The 12,541-nt window shown below is 40.5% G+C and overlaps 1 protein-coding gene across 2 annotated transcripts in view; it reads right to left on the reverse strand.

The window, feature by feature from the left end:
• Positions 1-932: 932 nt before the first annotated feature.
• Positions 933-12,541, reverse strand: part of Lgi1 (leucine rich glioma inactivated 1) — a 42,145-nt gene continuing 30,536 nt past the window's right edge. For both annotated transcript variants that reach the window (XM_052714744.1, XM_052714745.1), the window contains 4 exons: positions 11,130-11,201; positions 8,306-8,475; positions 7,859-8,023; positions 933-4,289 (listed from right to left, as the gene is read on the reverse strand). In XM_052714744.1, coding sequence (XP_052570704.1) covers positions 3,454-4,289; positions 7,859-8,023; positions 8,306-8,475; positions 11,130-11,201 — 1,243 coding nt within the window. In that variant the 3' untranslated portion in view covers positions 933-3,453. The remainder of the gene's footprint in view (positions 4,290-7,858; positions 8,024-8,305; positions 8,476-11,129; positions 11,202-12,541) is intronic.

A 12,541-nucleotide genomic window follows, 5' to 3' on the forward strand; every position in this document is an offset into this window, starting at 1 on the left:
ACCCAACCCAGACTCACATTCCCAGTCCACACACTCATTCCACAGCTACTATTTTCTAGAGGACTATCCTTAGTTGACTGAACCCTCTTCTAAAGTTGCTCGAGAAGTGATACTCTGCACCCTTGGGCTAGTAGTACAGCTCATGCTTCTGAGTCCCCATGGGATGAGTCTCCATTGGGATGAGGCTGAGGCTGGGCATCTGTCTTTGCCCAACATCCACTCTGCTCTATGCTGCTCCTCTCACCCCCTCAGCAGATCTTTCTGCTTCTAGAAACCCTGATTTAAGATTATCACCTTGCATATCTGGTGCCTGTGCTAAAAGTCCTAGCCACCGGTGTCCTCATTCCAAATGTCCAAGAGACATAACGGGCTAGGCCACACACCTGAACAGGGAGTGCATCCAGGTCCTGTCATCTGTGGTTAGAGAGGGTTGTAGAGGTTGTGTAGGATATTGTAGGTGGGGAGCATAGAAAAAGCTGGCCAATGTCTACGAAAGCAGGCTGTACCTCAGTAGGGTGTTAAATTTATTTTCTTTGTCTCCTAAATCTTTTCTTGCCCTGTCAACAGTCCCACATTCAGGTTGGAGAGTGAATTTTTTGAAAGATAATGCCTCTCAACAGAAAGTAGATAGGCCTGGATGATAGTCTGAATTCAGCCAGCTCACCTCCCAGCTCTGTGGTTCAGGCTTTAAGGCAAATTCCTAATGGTCAGCAGACTGAGGAGGCATAGTCTCTGTGTCCTGGTACAATGCTGGATGAAGGTAAGAACACTGAAATGGTATTGATGAAAGGAGCTATCCTTTAAAAGGTAGAGTGTGATCCAAAAGTGTGCAATGTGCTGGAAGTAGAGCGTGTTCACACTGGCCATTCTGCTCCAAGTGTTTTATGTACCTTCTGATGACTGCTGTTGTACAACAAATCACCCCAAACATATCCGTTTAAAACAACCACTTTATTATGCTCATAGAGTCTGGGGCACGAATTTGGACAGGGATATTGTGGATGGCTTGCTGCTCTCTAATGGCTGCCCTTCTGATGAGAAGGTCTGGTGTCATGTAGTTCCTTGACCGCAGGATCTGGAGTTGTAGGCTTCGCAGGACTGGTGGTTGATGATGGCTGTTGGCTGTGACACCAGCTGGGCCCGTTGACCAAAGCACCAGGAGGTGATTGCTCCATGGGGTTTGGTTTTCAACACAGAACAATGGCCTCTGGTTAGTAAGACTTCTTATGCAGCTGTTTGGGGCTCTGCAGGCAAGTGTCCCAATTTACAAGGCAAGAAAGAGTTCATGGTTTTTATGACCTAGCATGGATGCCAAACTGTATCATTTTCACCATAGTCAATGAATTACAAGCAAGTTGTCAACCATTCAGACAATAACAGGTGAGTTAGATGCCTACCTCTTAATGAAATCGGGGCAGGGTCTCACAGAGCATGGTGGGTGGGTGGGGTGGTCGGGGCTATATTTGGGAAATACCATCCGCTGCTCATGTGTTTTCTCATTTAACTCTCTCCTCCTTGGAAGTGGATATTGTTGCCCATCTTTACAATGAAGAGGTGGGCTCAGGTGGGTCAAGTACCTTGCCTGTTGCAAAGCTTATGCACGGCAGAGCTGGAGTCCTACCCAGACTGTACGAAGCAGGCATTCTCCAGCAGCACATAATGCTGCTTGTCAGAACAGAGGAAGAGGTGTTCCAAGGCCAGCCAGTTCTCCTAGGTGCAGGATCAGAAGTAGTTAAACCTTCTTCTCCCCTGTAACTCTGAAGCCAGACCTAGTATCTTTTCTATATGAATAATAAAATCTGGCCCTTATGCACAAGGACCCAGGGTGTTGATTCTTTGGAGACTGTGTCATTATTATGGGGACTCCTGATGCCTCAGTCTACCAGATTTATACTGGGCCTGGGAAGCTGCTGTCTGCCCACCTCCACCCAGTGGGGAACATAAGCAAACTCAAAAGCCCTCCATAAAGACAGCACACACAGCAGTTTGTGCCAGTGATGTCTTCCCCACACAACCTCCTCTTGAAATTGCATCTTCCCTTAAGTCAAACAAAGAGCATAACATCCCCAAAGTCACGCTTACTATTCCTATGATACTCCAAATCCAGACTGTTCAGATGACGCTTCACATAGTCACTGCTTAATCTTATAGATCCTTCTGCACTTTTAGCCCACTTCAATTCTTTTTCTAAGACTACAGAGGGCAGGCATCACATCGTACTCCTGTATTAGTTTCCCACAACCACACTACATTCTCAACAAGTACTCAGTAAGTACTAGATGGGTCAGAGGGGCTTGTGGAGTTTATTATAAGAGAAGGAGCCACACATGTTTTCAAAAGTGCTTTTTGTCTGGTGCTGAGAATTGAACCCAGGGCTTTACACATGCCACACAAGTACTTCATGAAACTATATACCCAGCCTTTGAAAAACATCCTTTGAGAGCCTACTATGTACATAACAGGCAGTGTACATGGTACTAATGACTCAAGTGATCCAGAAGCAGGAATCTAGAAAATCAAACATGAGCCTTGTAGGCACTGTGTGGCAGGTCAGTTACGGCAAATCCAGTGTCTAGAAGCAAAAAGTTCTTCATCATAGAGAGAGGCCTCCAGAGCCAGCACGTGGGAGGCAAGTGCTGTACATAAAGTTACAATCTACCAGCTGTCAGGTGACTCGAGAGTTAGATATTTAGAAAGTCCTAGATCAGGGGCTACTCAATCCTAATTCTGAAATTGCTTCTATCAAATGGCTGAGTGGTATTTTCAGCCGAGGCTATCAGATGGGACAGGATGGCCTTCCTCCTCATTACCGATTAGTCTTAACATAATAGATAAACTCTCTCCCTCTCATTTAAAAGTGTTACTCTTTCATCTCAAAGTGTCCCTGAAAGTCGTGACTTCCGAGTGTTCAAAATCCTCTAATAGAACCCAGATAAACATGTTTATAAATTATGGGAAATCATTTTCATTTTTTTAAACTTTACTCAATATTCATACCATAAATCCTTGATCCAAATATAATCCTATTATATAAAACTATTTCCTCAACATACAATCAACAAGAATCAAACAGCTCTTGTAAATAATTACCTTTGGGATATGAAAGAAAATGTAAACATTTTATTTGGCAGTTGTTTCTGAACACGTGAATAAATAAATGGAAAAGTACATATGAATATTTCTTTTTCGGAGTAACAGATACCATTAAACACTTATTTACACATCTTCACTGCAAAGAACAGTTACATAATGAAACTTGGTCTTATAAAAGGTAACTTCCCACACCACTGGATTGGACAGGTAAGGATGGTGATACTGGTAGTCTTGGCTTTAGCAGTCTCGATGTTGAAAGGCATTCATCTGCAAGTGTGATAAGAAGAGTCATCATGCATTGAGTTCATCCAGGTCACATACTGTAGAAAGTTTCCGATGGTAGCCATGGAGTTTGGTGTCTCATGCGCTTAAGTCAACTATGACATGTTTGTAGATCTGTGTGTTTCCTTTAAAACTGGAAGCAAAAAGGAAATTACGCTTGTTAATGGACACATGTGTGAATGACCTGGGTGCCTGAACATTTAATTCCTGAAATTTCACAAATCTGGCTTTCTCCGCGTCCCAGTTATACACTTGAGTGAAGGAGTAATCGCTTCCGAGAATTGCATATTGGTAATTATTTATCTGAAGGGGCTGGAACACCATGGATCCTCGTGATGGCATCCTCTGAATGTCCTGGAAGGAAGAGCCACCCCACTTCATGACTTTGGAGTCACCAATGAATCTGGTCAAGCAAATGTACACATCACCTTTTACAGAGAAGTGCTTCACCGCGTATACATCCTCCATGTTGGGAATGTCAGTTTGATTAGTGAATAATTGTGTTGCTTTGCTCCACTGGTAAATGACAGGGCGCTGGGAACTACTGGACAGGATTAAATGAGGTGTTCTGAGGGTCAATGGTGTTCTGGCTATTTCTAGGTATTCCACATCAGTATCCCTGTACCAGGCATGTAAGGATTGGTGCGAGTAGAATCCGTTTCCATTCCATTTGTAAATGGTAGTAAACCCAGCTTTGGAACTGTCAGCAACGACAAAGTACCAGTTGTTTTCAATCTTGAACGTTTCGATGTCATTGGGTTTTCGGATTTTGAGAACTTCAATATCCTGGATTTTTATGAATTTGTTTGCAAAACCATCTCGCTTATAGATATGAGAGCCACCAAAGAGCTGGGCCACAATTACATAGAGCTGAGTATCAATGACTATGGGCTTGCACACCACAGTGGACGTGCCTGAGGAGAGACAAGTGAGATATTAGTTGTATGGCCATCCTTTTTGGAACATGTAAACACACAGGCTAGGGTTAGACAACTTCCACAGAAATCAGCCTAAAAGGAGAGATTCCCTTGGTTTATTAGAGAGGACCAGTCTCCAAAGTCAAGTAGCAATGTCCTTGGGTTCTAGGTCTTTACACCCATGGGACCTTGTTATAAACAATGAAGCTGCCATGTCACATTCAACCTGCTGTAGACATCTAGGGCATAGAGATATAACCTGAACTCTTTCTTCTCACTCCTTGAAGCAAGTATTGTTTTCCTTGACATACCTGATTTAATTTCCCTAATTGTGATTAAAAAATTGCCATTTCTGAACATTTGCTATACGCTTTGTCAAATCATTAAATTATTCCAACAACCTTGAGATAAATGTTATCTTCCCTTTTCTTATCTTTGTTTTTGTGCATCTGGTTTTTGTTTTGTTTTGTTTTGTTTTTTTGTTTTTTTGAGACAGAGTTTTGCTATGTTGTGTCCAGGCTGGCCTCAGACTCAAACTCACGTATCTCCTACTTCTGCCTCCCAAATGCTAAGACTAAAGGAGCTCACCACCATGCCTGCTCATCTTTCTTTTTCTAGATGAGCAAACTCTTCTAGACTCAGAGGGGCAAAGTTCTGATACCAAAAGACAGAGCTGGTATTCAAACATGGGCCTATCTGAGTCTTTGGGCTATTTATTTACTTAGACAAGGTCTCACTAGGTAGCCTCAGCTGGCCTGGAAGTATTTACTGTGTAGACCAGATTGACCTAGAACTTTAGACACTGGCTGTAGGAGAAAATAAAAATGCAGAGGAACCTTGCTTGGGACTTCTTTCATAACCAAACTGTTTATGTAACCTACAGAGGATGACTTAGTTTCTCTGGGATCAGTTTTCTCTTCTGCACAATAAAGGTTAGAATGCGTGAGGGATGGCCATCAGATTTCATCTTAGGTACCCACACAGACTGACTGAGTGATTGTGACCACTTGACGAGCTTGTGTTGAGAAAGATTCTGTGGTGACATATGTAATTCTGCAAGAAATAATATCACAGGTGGGCAGCGATGTCTGTCCATGATGGAGAGACTAGCAATCATTGATGTGTTATTTTATGATCTGTATGGTTTGAATATGTGAAAATCTTCATATCCATGTTGAAATGTAACCCTTAGTGCAACAGCCTGAAGAGTTGAGGCCTCTAGAAGGTGATCAAGTCAGCAATGGAGCCGTCATAAAAGGACTTGAGAGAGTCGTTTTAATGGTTTTGTCTTTCTTTCTGCTCTGCGCATCCACAGAGAAGGGGCTGTCTTTGAAGCAGAAAGCAAGCTCTTACAAGACATTAAATCTTTTGGACTCCCCAGCTCCCAAATCTGTAAGAAATAAATTTCTGTTGTTTATAAATTACCCAGCCTAGGGTATTTCATTACAGGAACAGGAACAAACTAAACTATCATCTAAAACATAACCTCTGAAAATCTACAAGCAGGTGATTTATTCCTTTCAAGTTCTAGTCTACAGTATCATCGGGAGCAGGCTGAGGACAGAGACATGTATATGTACTTCTAACACTTGGGCGGAAGCAGGAGGATTGTGGGTTCAAGGCCAGCCTTGATGACACAGCAAGATCCTGGAACAAACAGTGGCTGATGGGATGTGCACAAATGAGAAGATCTCAGGTTAGATAGCACAGAGCCCAGCTGCTCCACACTGGAAAACCCAGGAAGAAAGAGAAGCATGGCCTTTCTTGGAGAAAAAGGGGGTTCTAGAAGAATCTCAGTTTGGATAAATTGTTTCATCCAGGGGAACCTCAGTATAAAGCAAGGACTATTTGGACATTTGATGATGGATAGACTTGATGGCTCCTGGCAAAATCTAAGTAATAATTATAACCCTTTGTACCTTGTCTGGTGGTAAGCCTTCTGCCCTCATTTTTTGGAGACATAGTCTCACTATATATCCCAAGCTGGCCTTGAATTCATAATCCCTTTATTTCGGCTTCCCGAGTACTAGGATTACAAAGGTGTGATACCCTGCCCAGCTAATGATGGCAAAAGTATGCTACCCTGCCTAGCTAATGGTCACCTTTCATGAGGAGGTTGGGATATTCTTAGGAGCAGGGTTCAAGATGTCAGAAAATAACACCTTTCAGAACTGTTTTGATTGATATTTTATAATTTTAAAAACTGTTGAAATGGGAACAAAACTTTAGGGATCTCTCAAGTAGCATTTTTCATGGGAAAAAAATGGATTCTATGAACAAATTAAGAAAAACATTGACAATAGGTTTCCATACTGCAGGATTTCTCATAATATCTAATATATTTGTTGTGAACCTCCAAGAGGCAGATATGGCTTATAGACTTATTGGACTACAGAATCCTTTTTGTTTCAAGGGATACATTAACATTTTATTTAAAAGGTGCAGCAGAGTTTGAGTTGATCTAAAATGGCTTTCTTATTTAATTCACTTACTTTGACAAGCGGATTTAATTATAACCATATTTTGTGCTGTGCATATTCATTTATGTGTTTGTGCCAATCACAATTGTATCCATACAAACTCTTTCTTAGAGCTAGAAACAGTTCTCCTCCACCCGTGTGTGTGTGTGTGTGTGTGTGCATGTGTGTGTGTGTGTGTGTGTGTGTGTGTGTGTGTGTGTGTGTGGTATTTGTACATATATGTATTAGAGGTGCACTCACCCATGTGTGCATGTGTGGAAGGTCACAGGTCAATGTTTGGTGTCTTCCTCAACTGCTTCTCCACTGTTTTGAGACAGGGTCTCTCACTGAACCTGGAGCTCGCTGATTTGGCCAGACTGGCTAACTAGTGAGCCCCCAGGCTCTACCTGTCTGAGATCTCCAGTGCTGAAGTTACAGACAAATGCCTGCCACCATGTCAGGCTTTTTACAAGGGTGCTAGGGATCCAAACTCAGTTCTCCATGCCTGTGCAGTGCGTGCAGCACCTGGAGAGGCCTCTCCCTAGCCATACCCCTTAGGTTTGTGGGGTTTTGTTTGTTTGTATATTTTGGGACAGGGTCTTACAATGTAGCTGGGCTCAGTCTCCTGATCCCCCACCTTAGCTTCCAAGTGCTGGGATACCAGATGAGCACCACCAGACCCAATTTATTTTATTGTCTTATTTTAAAGTTAGGAACAATGAGAATACAGGGAAGATGATGGGCTTGTCTAGTTAAATAATGGCAGGGCCTAGATTAGAATTAATCATTGTGATTCCGTGCTTTTACTCTGAAGAAAAAGAATCCCCTTTTTAGAGTATATTTAGTATACTTAGTACTATGCTGTTTCTTAAATACACGATCACATTTCCTTACTAACAAACCTGTGATTTAGATACTTTTCTTATTTACAAGTGAAGGAATTAAGGATGAGCTACAGTTTAGCACACAGTCTCAAGTCGCTTAGTAAAAAGTTGGAGTTAACACCACTAAGACTAGTCAAAGCATTTCTTCATAAACTCCTCCATTTCTGTTGCCTTTGGTCGAAGCAGTTTAATGTTCTATTCAATATTGTTAGGCTCTTCATACCTGTAATGTTGTCATAATTCCGGAAGGTCTTCTCTACATGGTCCCATTCCAGGAAAATGCATTTTCCAGTAAAAGGCTGAGCAATGACTACATACTCATCATTCATATAAGAAAAAGTGTCTATGGACAGTGACTGATAAGGTAGATCTTGGGATTTTGCAAATTCTGCAAAAATAGGAAAAGAAGATGAATAAATGTGAGCTAATACTAATGCCTCACACTCCTTGGCCAGATCCCAAATACTCACAAGAAATATATTTATTTCAGAGAAATAGTAAAATGGCAATTCTGCTGCTTTAAAGCATATAAAGTTTTAAAGGTTCATAATGTTTCACACATTAAATTTCTTAGATGGTTCTTAACATATTAAAAAAATCAATTTTTATACTTGCAAAAACATAGCCCTTTAAACAATTTTCTGCTGTAAAATGGGTTTCCATACATTACCTGTAATGATACAATCAAAATCCTTGGGGGAGAGGCTATTGATTTTGCGTTTCTTATATTCCGGGGGGCCTTCACAGTAGATGTCTTCCACAGTCGCATTGGTGTGGCCAAGCCATTCCACCAGCCACTTCAATTTACAGTCACAATTAAATGAGTTCCCTCTCAGGTCCCTGAAACAGAAACCTCTGCTGCATTTGCAGTACATGGGTCCTGTCATGACCCAAGCATGACTTCAACTTCAGCATTACCCTGTACCTGCTCTATCGTCTGTGCTGAACTTGACTGTCCATTCCGTTTGGGCTCAGAGAGTGATCACAGAGCACCCTTAAAGGCCACCCAAGAACCTCATAACCTATTCTTGTTTGGATTCAATGGTGTCTTAGACTAGAAGAGTGGACTCAATGGAAATAACATCTAAGTCATATGTATAAGTTGCGTTTCTCTATAGGGACCCTAAAGAAATGTAAAGAGAAACAGGTATAATTAATTTTAATGTTTTATTTACTCCAACACATCCAAAATTTCACCATCTGGGTGTGTAATCAATATAAACACTATAAACACAGCGAATTGATTAAGCAATACTGTATTTTCTCTCTCTCTCTCTCTCTCTTTCTCTCTCTTTTTTTGGTATTATCTTTAAAGTCTTCTGATAGTTTATATTTATTTCCCAATTTGGATGCTAAATTCTCACCCGAAATACATGATCTGTACTTAGAGTTTATAAAGTTTATTGTTCAAAAATAGATTCATATATCAAAGTTGTTCCAAATGTGATTATTTTCTAATATATTAAGATGAAAAAAGTTCATTTAAATCTTAAAAAAAATTTAAGGATTCTGAGTGTAGCCATACATGGTTAACCTATTGAAAGGTCAGGGCTCAATCCCTAGGACAAAAAAAAATAGATAAATAAATGTAAAACTTAAAATTTGGTGCCTCATTTGTGCTAGCAGCCATTCTAGGGACCCTGGAGCTATGAGCGTCCAGCAGCTATGTTATTGGGTCTAGAGGATAGAGTGTAAGGATTGCTGTATGATATTTAATTAAAGCCAGTGAGCCATTGGCTTTTCTTCTTCATAGACATAGTTAATCCCGACCCCATTAAAGTGATGTACAAATTCCACTTTAATGAGAAATGACTTTGCCATAGTAGAGTTAATGCAGATATAATACCTACAACAGCCCATGCCTGTAATAAACTATATGGCAGAGTTTAAATTTCCATGCATGGCCCTGACTCACCAAGCTTTCTGTTTATTTATTTTGCCTCTGTGAAGGTCTTCCATTTCTTTTCTGGTCACACAGAATTCAGAAGATAGGTGCTGCCCATTCTTCATGCAGCACATAGATAATTTTTAAATTCATGAGCATTTAAATATTTCTTAAAGAATATGTTCATTTAGAAAATCAACAAGAAATCCACTAAAAGACAAGTTATCATGAATCCTTGTACTTCTGAGATAATCCTTGATTTGGGTTAAGCTCATTCTGGGATTCCCTGGGGGACTGAGCCAGATTTTAAGTGTTACATTGACAGGGCATGAGACAGAGGCCCCAGCATGAACTACACCCCAAGTAAGCCATGGGGTATCATCTAACTTTCAAAACATTCCCCGAAGTGACCTCATCCCAAGAGTGCCAGCCCTTCTGGGTATTGTAAAGCAGAGCAGACAAGAGATTTGCTGGGTTCTTAAGGAAGGTTCTTGATTCTGGCACCTGCTTGGATATAAATCAGTTTTCAGGAACTGGGAAAGAAGGCATGACAGAGGAATTGGGGACAACTGCAAAGGACAAAGAGGATTCATTAGCTTCTTGATTTGAGGTTAAATTCTGGGCTTAGAAGAAAATTCTTAACTCAGATTTTTTTTTGTTTCGTTGTTATTAGAGAAAGCTGTTTTGGAGATATCAATATAAATATATATTCTCTGTGTGTGTTATTATATTTACTTTCTTTATTGGTTCCATAAAAATCTTAAAAAGTAATTTAAGCTTCATGATATATTTATATTTATTTAATTTTCTTTCTATATATTCAATAACAAAGTAAGTGATAGTAAAAAAAAAAGTTCTCATACATGTTTTCATTTTGGTTCCTATATTCTACTTTATGAGATTTAAATGCCCAGCTAATGTTCTGGAAGAGATTTAAGGACTAAATTGCTTAGGGGAGGATTGGGTATATAGAACTTGCTTTGCTTACAGCAAAAATATACAAATTCCTCCTCGCGAAGATCTTTCACTCTGAAGCTTAAAAGTCAAAGTTTGAAAGCTCTGTTGTTTGAAAAGGGGTCAAAAATAATTAAGTTCATTCCCTTCCTGGGGCTTAAGCCAAATTCCTGGGGCTTAAGCCTAGAGTTGTTGTTCAGGCTAATGAGAGAAAAGGCAACCCCCCTCCCTTCCCCCACTTCCTGCTCCGTTCCTGTTGCCTGACCAACCCATGGGTGTAACCTTTCATCTGAGTCTGTCATTTTCCCAGACTCCTCTGTGTTTGTCTTTGTAGCCCTACTTCCTGGACCTCATGAGAAAAAAGAGATCTTGAAATTTTTGTGGACGTCTCTCCTTTCCAGGTTCCCCCAGTGACCCTTATGACCGCCCCTTACAGACAGTCACACATTTTGACAAAGTAATGCCCGGGTACTGTGCATTTAGAATTTCCCATGCTAAATCATATAGAATTCTAACATTCAATCAATGTGGATTCAAGAGTGAAGTCAATTAAAAATATTCTAATTTTAAAGCCAATTAAAAATACTAATCATCAATATCAGGTCTCACTTATCATTTTAAATTAGTTAATCAGTGATTTCTTAGGTCCTCTTACACATTTGTTAAAGAATCCAGGCCTTTGAAAATATCTTTTGGGAGTGTCTGGAGATTGTTGTTTGCGAGACTCCTGGAAAGAAAAAAAGTGATACAAAAATGTAGTGAAAAACTAAATAAATGCCATTTATGATAAAATTTACTTATAAGTTCTTTTTAAAAATCATTTCCAGTCTATTAAATTATATGTAGTACTTTTGTTTTCCCAAGATACTACTCAAATTTCTGTTGTTGAATTTCCTGATCTCTTGGCTTCAACATCCACTTAGCATTGACGTAACACTTGATACGTCTTGATACTGACTTGAGGTAAGAGCAATAATAAACCGTCGCAGAATGGTGCCTGCGCATCCCTCTCTGAATTCCTAACCCGAGGCTCATACTCTCACAGGTCCAGCTTAGAGGCGGCTTCCCAAGCGATGACAGAGCACACTGATAGTAAATTTCACCCCCAAATGCCCTCCCTCTTTTGGCTGGGTCTTGGACTTCCTCTCCCCACCTCTCCTTGCTTCAGAGAGCAGCTAGACTTCCAATTCCTTTGTCTTCGTGTCCTTTCTTCTTTCCAAAGGATGTTCCCTTGTTTCTGGCTTTTGCTTTTTCATTTCAGTCTTTCCATCTTGGCAAAAAGCTTCCTCATTAATGCCCCTTCACGCATCCTCTTTAATTATTCTGGTCTTCTGATTCTTACTTTGTTATCACAGAGTTTTTTGTTTTTCCTCTTCCTAGTTGCCTCTTTACACATGACTAGACTGAGTCTGATAATGGTTAACAAACAGGAAATAGTTCTGGTGGTAACAAGGTAAGAGAAATGTATACACATGACAGGAAAATGGACACTCAGGCGCTGGGAAGGGAGCCAGGTACTGCCACTTTTTTGGGTCTTGCCAGTACATTTTATATATTTTTCACAATAATATTTAAAGCTAGAACAGAAAAGCCTCTTGTTGGTCTCAAAGGTCTTTGAAAATTCTTTCAATTTCTTTTGTAAGACGAATTGCTAAATGGTCTTACTAAAAAAAAAAAAAAAGAAAGAAAAAAACCCGGAGCCAGATATTGGGGTTAAAACTGAGAGATCAGAAAAGCAGAAAGAAGCCAGCCATGTTCTCGCCACTTGGAGATCCTCAGCCAAAAAGAGACCTACTTCCTGTATACCCATGCCTATTTGCCTTTCTGTTCTGCCATCTCATTTCCTCTCTCCACCCAGCTATATCACTTCCTCTTCCTGCCCAGCTCTGTCACTTCCTGTTTGTACAGATCTCCAGACCTTTATTGTTAATGCTGGGATTAAAGGTACGGACCATCACATCTGGCTCTGTTCCCCAGTGTGGCCTTGAACTCACAGAGATCCAGGCAGATCCCTGCCTCCCGAGTGATAGGATTAAAGGCATGTGCTACCATTGCCTGACTCCTATG

Source organism: Peromyscus californicus, unplaced genomic scaffold (genome assembly GCF_007827085.1).
Source record: "Peromyscus californicus insignis strain IS unplaced genomic scaffold, ASM782708v3 Scaffold_4__1_contigs__length_199733344, whole genome shotgun sequence".
Classification (NCBI taxonomy): domain Eukaryota; kingdom Metazoa; phylum Chordata; class Mammalia; order Rodentia; family Cricetidae; genus Peromyscus; species Peromyscus californicus.